Source organism: Dasypus novemcinctus, chromosome 7, assembly GCF_030445035.2.
Source record: "Dasypus novemcinctus isolate mDasNov1 chromosome 7, mDasNov1.1.hap2, whole genome shotgun sequence".
In the NCBI taxonomy this organism is placed as follows: Eukaryota; Metazoa; Chordata; class Mammalia; order Cingulata; family Dasypodidae; genus Dasypus; species Dasypus novemcinctus.
This window is the reverse complement of record NC_080679.1, coordinates 56965632-56980489: the sequence shown is the minus strand read 5'-3', so window position 1 is coordinate 56980489 and position 14858 is coordinate 56965632. Positions and strand designations below refer to the sequence as shown.

At 39.6% G+C, this 14858-nt stretch overlaps 1 protein-coding gene across 2 annotated transcripts in view; it reads left to right on the top strand.

Moving 5' to 3' along the window:
- The first annotated feature begins 2383 nt into the window (after nucleotides 1-2383).
- Nucleotides 2384-14858, top strand: part of ANKAR (ankyrin and armadillo repeat containing) — a 123373-nt gene continuing 110898 nt past the window's right edge. The window contains exons 1-2 of one of the 2 annotated variants that reach the window (XM_058300501.1): nucleotides 2384-2721; nucleotides 3610-4244. In XM_058300501.1, coding sequence (XP_058156484.1) covers nucleotides 3644-4244 — 601 coding nt within the window. In that variant the 5' untranslated portion in view covers nucleotides 2384-2721; nucleotides 3610-3643. Of the gene's footprint in view, nucleotides 2722-3609; nucleotides 4245-7213; nucleotides 12744-14858 lie in introns of those variants that run through there. The other variant, XM_058300502.2, reaches the window with a different exon arrangement.

Sequence of the window (14858 nt, the reverse complement as noted above, 5' to 3'; positions counted from 1 at the left end):
AACAACAATACAGTCCAATACTACTAAAAACAGCTAGCATATAATGCTGACAAGTGCCAGGAACTATTCAATGAGCTTTAAATGTATTAATTCATTTAACCAGTTGATCCTCTGTAAAGAATTTCCAGGTCATTTGCTTTAGCAGGATACCCTGTGCTTTATTTATTTATTGCCCCAGAGGTCCTGATTATTTACAACCTTGCTACTTAATCCCAGTAGCTTTGGGATGAAGTTCTATGCTAATCCTTAAACAAAGGGAAAATTCTCAAGATTTAAGAAAAGTAGAACAAATCATCTGCGTCCCTGAAGAGAAAGCTTAGAGGAATTTTTATATATGGGTAGTAATTTATAAGTGCAAACAAGGAAATATCTTTTTTTTTTTAAAGATATATTTATTTCTCTCCCCTCCCCCACCCCCAAGTTGTCTGTTCTCTATGTCCATTTGCTGTGTGTTCTTCTTTTTGTCCGCTTCCGTTGTCCGCAGCACGGGAACCTGTGTTTCTTTTTGTTTCATCATCTTGTTGTGTCAGCTCTCCATGTGTGTGGCGCCATTCCTGGGCAGGCTGCACTTTTCTTTCGCGCTGGGCGGCTCTCCTTATGGGGTGTACTCTTTGCAAGATGGGCTCCTCTACACAGGGGATACCCTTGCATGGCAGGGCACTCCTTGCATGCATCAGCACTGCGCATGGCCCAGCTCCACACGGGTCAAGGAGGCCTGGGGTTTGAACCGCGGACCTCCCATGTGGTAGATGGATGCCCTAACCACTGGGCCAAGTCTGCTTCCCAAGGAAATATCTTAAAGGCAGTAAACTTTGACATCTCTTGCCCTTGAACTGCAATCATAAATTTATTGATATTCACTATTACCCTAGCAGCAAATAACGACATGGTTGGACAAGGGAAATTCTGCTCTCAGAGAGTTGCCAAGTACCTCCATGTTGCTAAATTGAGTAGAAGAGATCAGGTTCTCATTGACTACTCCCTCATTCTTGTATATTTCTCTTAGCCTCTGCCATTAGTGTTCATTTGCCTCCCACCTTCCTGGCTACTCTGTCTTCTTGGCAGACTCCACCCTCTCTATCTGACCTTTCCATGTTAGATTTCTCAGGTGTTCACCCTGGATTTTCAACTCTTATTTTGTGCTCTCTCCCTTGGTGATTTCACCTACTATGGTTTCAATTACCAAATGTATATATCTAACCCAAGCTATCATTCTTAGCTCAGACTGTATGTCTAAGTAATATCTGACATCTCTAGTTTTCGCACAGGTACATCCATGTCAAAAGTCCACAACTGAATTCTTAATCTTGCCCTGATCACTTGTTGCTTCTGACAGAAATTTGGGTGTCACCTTGCCTCCACCTTCTTCTTCAACACCCGTTCATTCACTCTGTTACCAATCTGCTATCTCCTTCGTATTTCTCAAATTCATCCACAGCCCTCCATCTCCACTGCCACCACCCTAGCCTGCATCCAGACTCCAATGCCACCAACCTAGCCTAACCTATTAGGATAAAATTCAAAATCCTTAACTCGGTGGCCTCACCTACCTGTGCAACCTCATTTGTGTGGTTTTATTTTCTTTCTTTCTTTCTTTCTTTTTTTAATATTACATTTAAAAAAATGAGGTCCCCATATACCCCCCCTTGCCCCACTCCTCCCCCCATAACAGCAATCTCCTCCATCATCATGAGATATTCATTGCATTTGGTGAGTACATCTCTGATGTGCAACCTCATTTGGTGTCAACATCTCTCTTGCTCTCCATGCAAGATTTTATTCAGTTTCTCAAAATTAACTTTATTCTCACCTCAGTTCTTTCTCACCTGCTGTTCTATATCTCCTAGAAAGCTATTCTTCCAACCCATTGCTTGGATAGCTCTTTTTCGTTTTTCGTGTTCACCTTGGAAGGTCATTTCCTTAGGGCAGCCTTTTCCAACCCCTGATCTGAGTTAGTTCTTCTCTATAGGCTTTCAAATAGACATCCGATGTGGAATTATGAGCCAAATCAATAATGTTAGTTCATTATCTGTATGACTATCTGTTTAACTGTAAGCTCCTTGAGGTTTTGTATTAACTCTGACTTCCAAAGTCTCCAGCTCCTTTCACGGTGCCTGCCTCATAATTGGTGTTCCATAAATGTTTGTTGAATGAATGAATGACGATGGAGGTGGGATTCCAATTCAGGGCTCCCTCAAAGCTCGGGCTCTTTCATCTCTCCACGCTGTTTTTTTGTTTTGGCAGAGACAAATAGAGTAAGGAAGTAATAGAGAAGCACAGTGGCCAGCGCACGAGACCGCGCTGAGTTGGAGGGATCTGAGCAGCGGCGTGTTTCTGCGGTCCCGGCAGGTGGCGCTGCGCGCCGCTGCGCACAGGCGCTCTCAGAATCCGCCCGCGAGTTTCCCGGTGAGGCTGGTGCGCGTCAGTACCAGCGTCGAGGCCCAACGTTTCTGACCCGCGCCGCTGAGGTGGCGGGTGTCCGGTCGACCCGCGACGAGGACGAGGACAAGGGCTCGCTGGAGCTGGAGGACGGGGCGGCTCGGGGGCCGAGCAGGTCTCCCAGGACCCTCCTCCCAGATTGCTCATCTGTCCTCACATCCTTCTCGGAGGTCTCCCACCCAGGCCCAGCGAAAAGCCTTTCGAGGCGGCGTATGTCGCCGGCTCCCGGGCGTACGCAGGAACCAAAGTGAACGCTGCCGCTTTCCTCTTTTCTCCTTCAGTGTATGTTTCTTCCATTTCCTTCCCCTTTCTTGTGTCCGGGGCAGATGCGAGCTGGTTGTGGGCATAGGTCTTGAACTTGAGTATGTACAGACCTGGCTTCTGATTCTGAAAGGCACGTCCTGTAACCTCCCTCGTCCCCTTTTGGGATTGGGCCATGGGGATAACAGTGTCAGTCTCTGTGAGCGAGGGTCTCGGAGTGTGGTCGCCAGAAGAGCGGCATCAGCATAATCTGGAACTTTGCAAAAATGCTAATTCTCTCGCTCCACACCCTACCGGCTAAATCGTAAACTCCTGAATAGGATCCCGCAATCTGTTTTAATCAATCCCAGGTAGTATTGAGGCAGGCTAATTTGAGAATCACTTTATAATTGAAGCCGATTAAATGAAATAAATAAAATATTATGTATAAAGAGCCTGGTACATAGTAGATGCTCAACAAATAATGGTTATGGTTGTTACTCCAGGAACTGAGAAGCATTTAGTTGCACAGAAATAGAATATATTCAAACAGGTCCTTATTTTCTTTATTTTTTTAAAAGCAGGTCCTTATTTCCTTGCTTTAAAAATTTGAAAACAAAACAAACATATGCCAAAACAAACAACAAAAACTACAACAAAAAAGACTAAGTATGTGACAGGAATTTCTCGTATATAGTACTTAGTATCCATTTTTTTACCTTTTTTGAAAAGCTGAGTGTTTAATGTTAAAGTTTTATGATTTCAACTGTTTTAATTCAAATTTCAGCTTTCATGTGGTGAAATTAGTTTGTTTGAAAAATGTAATAGCTGATCATGGAAAACTTATAGAGATGAAAAGTGCAGATTCATTTAAGAAATCCAGCTTCACTGCCATGATAATATTTGTCTCTTCCTTTTTGTTCACTACAGAAACTTCAAAGAGGACATATGAGACATATTAGAAATGTTAAGATTACCCAAAAAAGGGTTAACTAGATTTGATCAAGCTCAAGATGAAGAAACCTACCTGGAAAATTTGGCAGTACAGAGAAATGCTTCTGCTTTTTTTGAAAAATTTGATCGGAGTGAAGTACAAGAGTTGCTTGCTACTGCATTAGTTAGCTGGTGGTTTGCTAAAGAGGACGTTCGTTTTCAAATAGATATCCCGTGTGGAATTATGAGTCAAATCAATAATGTAGGCTTCTCCACAGCAATTCTACTGACCCCAATAGACTCCTCTGCCCTCTTAGATTATAGAGAAGTACATCAGATCATAAGGGAGTTAGCTGTTGGGATTTATTGCTTAAATCAAATTCCTTCAATCAGTTTAGAAGCTAATTATGATCAGAGTTCTTCTTGTCACTTACCTCCAGCTTATTATGATACCAGAATTGGGCAAATTCTGATCAATGTTGATTATATGCTAAAAGCACTATGGCATGGAATATACATGCCCAAAGAAAAACGGGCCAGATTCTCTGAATTGTGGCGTACCATTATGGACATAGATCCAGATGGGAAGCCTCAAACAAATAGAGACATTTTTGCAGAGTTTAGTTCAGCAGGTAAGAGAATTGAACATTTTATTTTTTTTAATATAAATTTTTCAAAGATTTATTTATTCTGCCCTCTGCCCTCATTGCTGTCTGCTCTTTCTGTTTGATGTATGCTCCCTATGTCTACTCATCTTTTTTTTTCCCCTAAGAGGCGCTAGGAACCAAACCTGGGACCTCCCATGTGGTAGGCAGGCACCCAATTGCTTGAGCCACATCTGCTTCCCTAATTTTTTATTAATGCCATTTTATTTATTTAAAAGTTATTTATATGTGGCTCAATTTTATGTTCTTAGCCTCCACTTCTTAAAGGAGAGTTTTAAACTCCAAAGGCTTTCAATAAAATTTTAATTTTTTTAATGCCACCAACAATTGTTTAAAGTCAAATGCCTTGCCTCTTTCATCTTATTCTCCAATTTGTACAAAACCAATCAGATTCCAGAATACCCAGTGGTGCTCTTTTCAGTTTTTACATTTTGTTCATAGGGCCTCCACCGGAAGAACAGTAATAGAGCCAAGAAAAGAGTAGAATTGGAGTGCAACCAGAAAATCCCCAATCTTGAAAACAAAATGATTTTTCCAGAATTGGCTAGTCTTCCATAAGGTCAATTATGAACACCTCAAAAATTGAATGATAGAATTACCAAAGTTAAGTGTAAATGTACATCAGCAATCTAGGCCATGATATTTTAGTAGCATTAGATTTATGAATATTCATGCTTCACTCAATTTTTATATATTCCTCTCTTTACAGGGTTATACTTCTCTAAGACCTATATAAAAACAGTAGATACCACTTAATCCTGATGTATCCTCTTCAGCATATATAAATTTGTTACTGAATTTTTTTTAATTTTCCCATTTTTCCTTTGCAGCACGCCAGGTCCAATGAGGAATGAAATTGTAAATGTGTGACTCAGACACTCCTGCTAACTACTCTTACTGAAAAAATACTTCTAATCACTCTTTAAATAGATTTCCAGAGTTTCCGGGCACAGGTTCAAAAATAAGTCTCAATTTTAGTAAAATTGTGTTGTAATTTTACTTGGCTAGAAGAGAGAGCAAAGCAATAAATTTTATTTAGATTTTATGGTACCTGAAACTGAAAAAGGATGACACCCCATCCTCTAGGAATACAGTATCACTCAAATGGTTTCTTTCTTGGCTATTCTTTGGACAAATCTGTTTATTTGTGTAGTGCATGAAAATTTGCTCTACATTATGGGATTTATAATAAAAAATATATTTTCGGTATTCAGTTTATTTCTTGCACAAAATCTTAACAGGGCAAGAAATTCTTGTATAATCTTACTAAGACAGGAAGAAACTAATATTCCCCTCTAATTAGTTACTTTTCCATCAAACCAAAACTAAAGATTTTAATGTAAATCAGGTGGAAATGAACTGCTTTTGTCTGAATTGGATATGTAATTGGGGAAAAAATAACTGAAAATAATTGAGTGTCTCTAGTTTGGCAGTGTAGATCTGAGCACTAAAAAAATACCATGAAAATGAAGTAAGTTTCTTTGCTTCCTGATAAAATGTAGAAGAATTATGATCATTAGAATATTCAATGCAGTTAATATGGTAATTAGTTTCATGGAATTGTTTATTCATATTTTCCCTTTCAAAGTTATTGATAGCTAAATAAAAAATTATAATTTATATATCATATATATGCTCATAAAGAACTCATTTGATGTATACATTTTATAAATATTCATTGAACTTTTGTTTCTTGCTGAGACACAAAAATAAGCCTGACAGTCAAGAACAAGAAAATAGTAAGCTTTAGTGTAAGCACCGGAGAAACGGCCCTTGCGTGAGGTAGCAGATTGAGTCATGTACCCCAGGTAAAAAGCATGTTCTTTATCTCAAGCCATTTTTGTGCATGTGAATCCATTATAAATAGGACCTTTCGAAGATGTTGTTTTAGCTGAGGTATGGCCAACTGAATCAGGATGGATCATAATCATGTTACTGGAGGGAGTATAAAGAGAAAGTCACAGGGAGGAGGTGGAAACCAGAAGTCAACAGAACCCAGAAGAGAAAGGACAGGACAGGGCCTTGTAATGGGAAAGCCAAGGAACATCAAGGTTCCCATTACAATGCTGTGAGCACATAAATTCCTGTTGTTAAGCCAACCCATTGCGTGGTATTTGTCAGAGCAGTGTGGGAATTATGACCATTTTTGGTACCAGAAAGTGGGGTATTGTTAGGACAAATACCTAAAAGTGTGTAAACAGCTTTGAAATTGGGTAATGGGTAGAGACTGGAAGAATTGTAAGGTGCTTGATAGAAAAAGCATAGATTGCTTTGAAGAGACTGTCCGTAGAGATAGGGTCATTGTCCAAGAAAAGAATGCACCAATGTCAAACAAGCAAAGATGACTTTATTCAGGTTGCTGCTATAGCAGGTGAGAGTAGTAGAACTCAACTCCCTGAAAACAACAGACAGCAAGCTTTTCAAGGGCTAGGAGGGCGTTGGCAAAAAAAGCTGGAAGATAGTAATTGGAATTATTACCAAAAACAGAGGTTGTGATTAAGACCTTTTGATTCAGAATGTTTTTCTTTGTGGAAATTAGGCTTCCTGGAGGCTATAAGGCTTGGGTAAGAGGAGGATTGGGAGAGAGGAGGAGGGAGATAAGGAACTGCCTAGTTAGAAGTCTCTCAGGTGCCTGTGTACCCAGGGGGAGAAAAAGGGGAGAGGAGGAGATCTGAGACAAGGTTAATTTTTAGAATAGTTAGGGTCTGAAGTGGGCTTTTTTCTTTTTCTTTTTTTCTTTTTTGCCCTGCAGTGTGAGTTGGTTTCTCTGCAGTTCCACAGCTGCAAAATTGGTTTCAAGTTAGTTAGGCAGTGGGGAGGGAGGGAGAAGGGGCATGCTAGTAGTAAAGGCTAGCAGCTTGGTCAAGAGAAAGGAAAACAATCTTAGTATTAAAAATGGTTCTGGTGAAGCTTTAGAGGAAAATTCATGTGTTATTGGAAATTGAAAGTAAGACAATCCTTATTATAAAGTGGCAGAGAACTTGGCAAAATTGTGTTCTGATGCCAGATGGAAGGCAGAACTTGTAAGTGATGAACTTGGATATCTAGCTGAGGAGACTTCTAAGCTAAGTATGGAAGGTGCAGCTTATGATAAAATGTGATAGGAAAGGGATAAGCTGAGAACTGATTTTTTTTAAGCACCAAAGGACCAGCAACTGATGATTTGGAAAATTCTCAATCTGTCCAGATAGTATGCCCCGAGACTAGGACCAGAAGCGACTCTACCAGGGCCCTCCCTGTGTTTCTAGGAAGTGAGTCCCCCAAGGACAAGGCTCCCCATTAGGGTCTAACTGAACAACCTTTTGCTAAAAAGGGTGTGGCTGAACATGGATCCAATCAGCCATTTAGAGAAAGTCAAGATTGGAAAAGTTATCCAGAAAGAATCCGTGGAAAGTCCTTTTGCTCATGGTTTGGATCCCCTTGAACTGCACACAAAGCCAGTAAGGGTGTTGTGAAATTTGTATGTACAGAACTACTGCCACCCTAGACCAAAAGGAACTGAGAAGGAATGAATTGAAGGAAGAATGACTTCAAGGGCAGAACCATGGAAACAGAAGTATGGACTGAAAAGATCTCCTCAGATCAAGAGAGCAGGCCCATTCACATATATAGAAAGGGTGGGTCCGTGCCTGAATTTGGAGGGGACAGGGCTCCTGCCCCAGGGAGAGTTTGGCCACCACTGCAATACATGGGAGAGGTGAGGCCTATACTCCTGTTTTAAAGGATGGGGCTGCCACTCCCGTCAGACCTGAAGGACAAAGCATCAAGCCACAGGATGTCTTCAGATCTTGAGATCTAGGAGAGTTTGCCCTGCTAGGTTTTGAGTTTGACCAAGTTTTGGCTTGTTTTCCATACTATTTCCCCCTTCTGGAATGGGAATTTCTAAATTATGCCTATTCCATCATTGTATTTTGGAATATGGAGTTTGGGTTTTATACATCTTGAGAGGGTTTTTACTATACTGTTGGATCAGGTTGGAGATTAAATTTAGTGCGGGTGTCTCAGAGATATTTAATAATTGTAAGTTAAGGAAGCAGCCCCTCTTTAGCAAGGATGTCACAGGTACTTTAAGCTGGGGGTCATCCTAACAGATACAGGGTAACTAAAATTTTTTGTAAACCATCCTCACAAGTTTTGAAGATCCCCTGGTGTCCAGTTATGATTGGAATCTGACTACAATAGCTGCTATTGTGTAGCCATCTCAACCCCATTCCCACTCTCCACCCACAGCACTATATACCACTGAACATTTCTGAATCTTGGTTTGGTTAGGACCTAAACTCAAGAGTGTTTGTTTGCTACTTGAGCTGTTAATTGTATCTGTAGCTGAACTGTGAAGGTAAATGCCTGAGGATAAGGTTTGCTTGATGATGTGCCTGACAGTGAGCGGTAAATTAGCCTGACTCACCTACTGTGGGCTAGTTTTCCAGATGTTAAAGGCTATGTATCTTGATGTATGAGCAAGCAGTATGGTCTCTTGTAGATGGTACTTACATGTCTCAAAGACAGTTTGGATATCTAATAGCCCTCATTCCCATACAGGGTAATCAACTTTGGTTGAGAGTAGGTTCCAAAAGTAGTGGGGATCAGGGAGCAATCCATCCTCCCCTCAGTCTGTGGTGTTTGTGTAATCTGCATTACTGCTATCTGGCTAGATGAGACTAGCGTACCTTAGGATTGGAGAGTCACTGGCTTCTAGAAGATTATAGCTGTAACTGGGAGCTTGATAAATTCTTTCCTATTGTTCAGATGTTTTACACTTTGCCCGCCATTATGCAGATGCATAACATATTTGTTATGGTTGGCCTAGACGAGCTATCGCTGCTCTTAGGTAGCTTAGAACCTCCAAAATAAGCTCAAGTCATGTAAATAAAATGCAATTAAATTAAGAGGTCGTTTTAGTAACTGACAACCCTTCTGTGCTGGAAGTTGGGCCATAATCCATTTGCTAATCAATGGAAGAAGGCAGGGAATATTGCACAAGTTAGATGTACACTGGAATTTGCTGAGATGCATCTGGCAAACGAAGTTACATTGTTTGCCCTTCCTGATCAAGATGGTGTCATAGATGCCAGAAGCTTTGTGAAGATTTAAGTTCCATGGGGGTTGAGGATCAGCAGGAGTGAGTAGTGGTTTCCATTAGTGATAGAGCAAAGCCTTAACCATGATGATAAATACTGAGTTTTCTTTTCTTCCGTTTGCAAAGACTACTTGGGGCTCTTATTGGAGAGAAGGTGGGACTGGTGAACCCTCATTCCACACCGGCGTGGGTCAAGCAAGGCAATGGCTAAAGGTGACAGATTCTGCTGGTAAAGAAATGAACCCTTTTTAGATTCAAATTTATAAATGGAAACTTCCAAAGTGTTTGCCTACAGAAGTTAAAATCTGGAGAGTAATCTGAGTATAGATATACACTGAGCCATTCAATATTAGAATCACAAGAGTGACTACTGTGGAAATGGATCATGTCCACAAAAACTGCAGAAGACCTTGAGTATCTCTTCTGAAACAGATCTTTTCTTCCACTAACAACAGTAAGAGGATTTGGAACTTCCTGGAACTTTTTACAGATGTCTTGGGTGGATGTAAAATCACTCCACAAAAAGGAATTGATTTACTAAGTGAAATGATTGACAACAGAGAAGACATCCCTGACCTCCATCTGAAGAGAAACTTGCAGCAGCTCGCCACTCATCCCTACCCAGCCCACTTTAGGAGGGCTAGCGCTCCTCCTAGAAACAGGGATCCATGCGTTCTGGGTGGAGGTCAACAACTCCTTCACTCCACTACTGCAGGATTCCCCCAGAAGAAATTGCAGAGTATGAAGGGATTGTGCATTAAATTGGACTGACCCTAGAGTAAGGTTTTTATAAATTCTTCCACTCAGGGGTCCATGAATGAAGAGGCTGGATGCTCACAGAAGCATCCCTTAGGGAGCTCCACTAGCTCCCACAGGCTTCCAGTCAGCAGCTAAGGGACTCTGAGGAGTAGAGGAAGCATTTGAAGTGGTTAACTCTTCAAATTATATTTCCAGTCTTCCTCTCTCCCATTAACTTGCATATTCAATTGATGAATTCATCTGAATGTGTTATAAAATCTGAACATTAACAATCTAAAAAGGATTCTATCTTCCCCTTTCTTAAACATACAAACTTGCTTTCTTCAACTGTATTTCATCTGAGTAAATGGCTTCCCAATCCAAAATCACATGGCTTCAACATTCAATCCAGGCTCAAGCCTGGTCAAAAAAAGTCTTTTAATATATTAAAGTTTTGTGGAATCCTAGTTGTAGTTATCATTGTCATCTCCGAGATTATCTCAGGAGCCTCCCGTTTTGTTGAATATTTTTGCATCAGTGTTCATGAGGACTATTTGTCTTCTCTTTATATAATGTATTTGACTTATTTGGCTATTAGGGTAATGAGACAACGCATTTGTGTTGGAAAGTATCATCTCTTCTTCTGTTTTATGAAGGGAGTTGAAGAATGTTTCCAGTGTAAACTTCTGGGTCTATGATTTTGTTCTTGGACATTCTTTTTTTTTTAATTTACAAATAGAATTTCTATATTAGACATCAGATTATTCAGGTGATCAATTTTTTTTCTTGAGTGTGTTTTGGTAGTTTGTATCTTTCAATGAATGTATCCATTTCTACTACGGTATTGAATTTAGAGTTGTAAATTCCTTTGTTATTTTAAATTTTGTGAGGTCAATCATGATATCCCCGTTCTTATTCTGTATATTGATAATTTGTGTTCTTTATTTCTTTATTTTTTTGGTCAGTCTGGCTAATGGTCTACCAATTGTATTGATATTTATAAAGAACCCACTTTGATTTATGTGATTTTCTCTATTGTTTTCCTTTTTAAAGTTGTATTGACTTCTGTCTAATGTTTATTATTTCCTTCAATCTGTAGGTTTGGGTTTTATTAGCTCTTTTCTTGTACATTTTTTTTTTTAAGATGTTAGCTTAGATTATTCATTTGAAACCCATCTTCTTTTCTAATATAAGAATTTCATGCTATGAATTTCTCCCTTATCAGTTCTTGAGCTGCATTCCACACATTTTGCATCTTCATTACCACTTATTTCAAAGCATTTTTATTTTCCTTCAGAATTCCATTTTGATACAGGGGTTATTTAGAAACATTTTGGTTAATTTTTCTAATATTCAGGGATTTTGATATCTTTGTCATTGATTTTTAGCTTCAATTTATTGTTTTCCAAGAACATTCTTTATATGACTTGAATTTTTTATAATTTAAGGATAGAATATGGTGTATCCTCATACATGTTTCATGTGTACTTGCCAAAAATGTGGTTCCCACTACCGCTGGGTGGAGTGTTCTATAAAGGTCAATTAGGTTAAGTTAGTTGATAATGTTGTTCTATTTTCTTACTGATTTTTTTGCCTACATGTTCTATAAATGAGTGGGAAAATAGTGTTAAATGTTATAGGTATAAATATAGATTTTTCTGTTTTATCAATTTTTATGTTATATATATTGAAACTCTTATGTGCATACATGTTGAGGAATGTTATGTCGTCTTGGAAATTTACCATTTTATTATTATCTAATGTCCCTCCTTACATTGGCAGTATCCCTTTTTCTGAAGTTTGTAAGTATTATTTATAATAGATATATAGTTTCTTTTAGTGTTTGCATGGTATAACTTTCTTCTTTTACTTGTAACATTTATTTATACATGCTGTGGGATCCTTATAGGATATAGGTGAGTTATGTTTTGTATGCAGTGTGGCACTGTCTTTTAACTGGTTTGTTTAGAACATTCACATTTAAAGCTATTTTTGTTATAGTTGGATCTAAATCTACCATCTTAGTAGCTGTTTTTATTTGTTTTACTTATCCTTTGTGTTCTTTTTAATCAAAGTGATTTTAAATTGCCTGTCTGATGGTTACAATAGCTGTGTAATATCTGAGTTTGCTTCTAATGTATGTTTGTCTCCTCAGAGTATGTTTTTGTTCTGTTTTGTTTTGCGTTTTTATACCTGGTAATTTAAATTGAAAGCGGGATATCTTGTATAAGACAGTAGATGCTGATGTGAATATTTTTTAAGTTTGGGTTGAGCATGCCTTTCCTTCTTGTAGGCCTTCAGTATAGGGGTTTATGTTCATTCTGTCAGTAACTGGGCTGATTGTGATGCCTGCTTTTGCTGTGAACACCATCAGGGCAACCCAGGATTCAAGTTCTTCTAGTGATACCTTTATGTTTAGGGTGGGCCTGCTTTCCCAGTGTTGGATGTTGTGTTCCTACATCTCCCTAGATTAGGGATTTTTGTTCACTTTCCTTCCCCCATGATAATTGGTTTCTACCAGTGCTTCATGATGGCAGGTTTTGTTCCTTTCCCCCTGCAGATAAAGGCATGTGCTCTGTTATTCCCCTCCTCCATGAATATGACAAGAAAAGCTTTCTGAGGAGTCACACTCATATTCCTGCAAAAAGGTATAATCCCCCTTATATTGATGCCCCCTAAAGGATTTATACTTAGTGCTGAATATTTTTTGTCAGTAGAACATTCCTTCTTATTTTTTAACACATCAAATTTATTGATACGTATTAATAAAGTATAAATCCATCAAAAAATAAATAAAAATAAAATCACAAGAGCCTATAGAATCTTCCAGTGAGAGCATAGATAATATAAGATGTGGTCATGGCAGGAGGGAACATGTGCCCAGTGTGTAACTAAGGCTTCTGCTTATTGATGACAAAGGTACATTAAGTAACTTCATGGCCCAGTATCTGGTCTATTGTTCCCAGGTGTCCATCAGATCCCAGGCTGCCCTCTATGTGGATTCACTACCAATGGTGCCCCTGGTTGAGGAGGTCAGATATACATAGGAACATTCTAATTAAATTGCAGTTAGAATGGGATGGGAAAGCACTTAGAGACTAATGTTGTCTCTCTTCCACTGCCCAAGTTTTTAACAGTGGTATTCAAAATATTGAACCAATAAGCGTGAGCGCAAACCAATCAAAACAGACATCAGCATCGGCCATAGTGCTAGAGAAGGGTCTTAGAGACCTCATGATTGTCATATACCCTTTGTTGGATTGTGTAGTTTTCCAAGGGATTTGCCATCCAATATGGGAGTGTTCAATATTTTAACAACCAGTATGACCATAGTGCTACATATCAGCTAAATATCAATTCTGTACATTTCCACTTAATTATCCTTTCCTGGCTGGAAACTGATGCCTTAACTGTCTAAAATATCTCTCAAAATCATCCACTTTGGTTTATCTCCACTGCAACACACTAGTACACAACACCTTTTTCTTTATCCTTACATATTAAAAACAGCCCTGAGACTGCTCTCTCCATCTCTAATCCCCTTTTCACTTTATATGAGTGGGGCAAGAAATCTTTCAAAATCAGTCATCCTCTAACCACGCACCTTGGGTAAAGTGGCTGTGTGTGTTTATACTAAAGCATTTTGTAATATTTGTTGCTGGACAATTAAAGACAAGCATAATAATGGGGCCAGAGATTTTCTTATCTCCTTCCACTGCACTTTGGGAGCCTGCTGAAGAATTGTCAACATCAGCAGGCTTCAAACACTGTTACAACAGTATAATACAAACAGTTGTAAAATGACTAAGCAGTACACATACTGAAACTGCTGGAGAAAATTTTAGGGGGAAATTCCCAGAAGCAATAGCAGGAGCAGGGCCAGGTTCTGCCATCATGCACCACATCTGAAGCATTAGTGTAAAAGCCTGCAGAGCCAAGCATCAGGACACTGGAAACAGGGCCCTGACTCTTGGATTATGGGGCTTTCTTGTTACATGATTAAGGAAGCAGCAGATCTGAGGCCGGGATATAAAAGCAATGTGTCTTAGCCTTGGTTTCTCCCTTCCCCCAAATCAGAGCCAAAACAAACACTAAACTCAAGGTAGCTTTTGGGAAACGATTCCAAGGAACAGAAGTGAGGGAGTGGAAAAGTGAACAGAAAAGGACATCAGTCCAAGGATGTGTTCTTGTCTTTTCATCACTTGGGTTTGTCTTGCTGAGACCCTTTGAGGAATTTCATAGAATACACTTCAGAATTGTCAGCCCAAGAAATAGGCTCCTGTCCCCAGTGGTCAAAGATTGTATGGGGTATTAACTCTCCTTTACGTCCAGAATGGCTAGATGGGTTCCATCAGGAATCCATGACAGTAAAGCCCCAGGGAAAAAAGTAAGAGTCATGTGGTACACCCGAAGCAAGGTGCTGTCAGGTTATATCTATGTGGAGCTGGTTGATAAAACAGTTGGAGTAAAAAATGTGGTCGGAAGGTATGTGCAGGGCACAGAAGGTGTCTGTATACCATGTGACTTTGGAAACTTGGTTCCAGCCCTGTCATGCCAGCTTAGGTTTGAGGTTGAGAGGGAATACCACCACTCTGCTGGCATACTCAGAGAGTTGGGGTCCAATTTGTGCAGCTGCAGCTCTTGGTGTGGCAAGCTAGCAGCACAAATTGCCTCATCAGCATTCTTGTTGGAGGAAATAGAAGCTCCTCTCTTAGAGTGACTGGGAGACTGGGTTCAACCATTGTGCCTGACCATGTGATTGC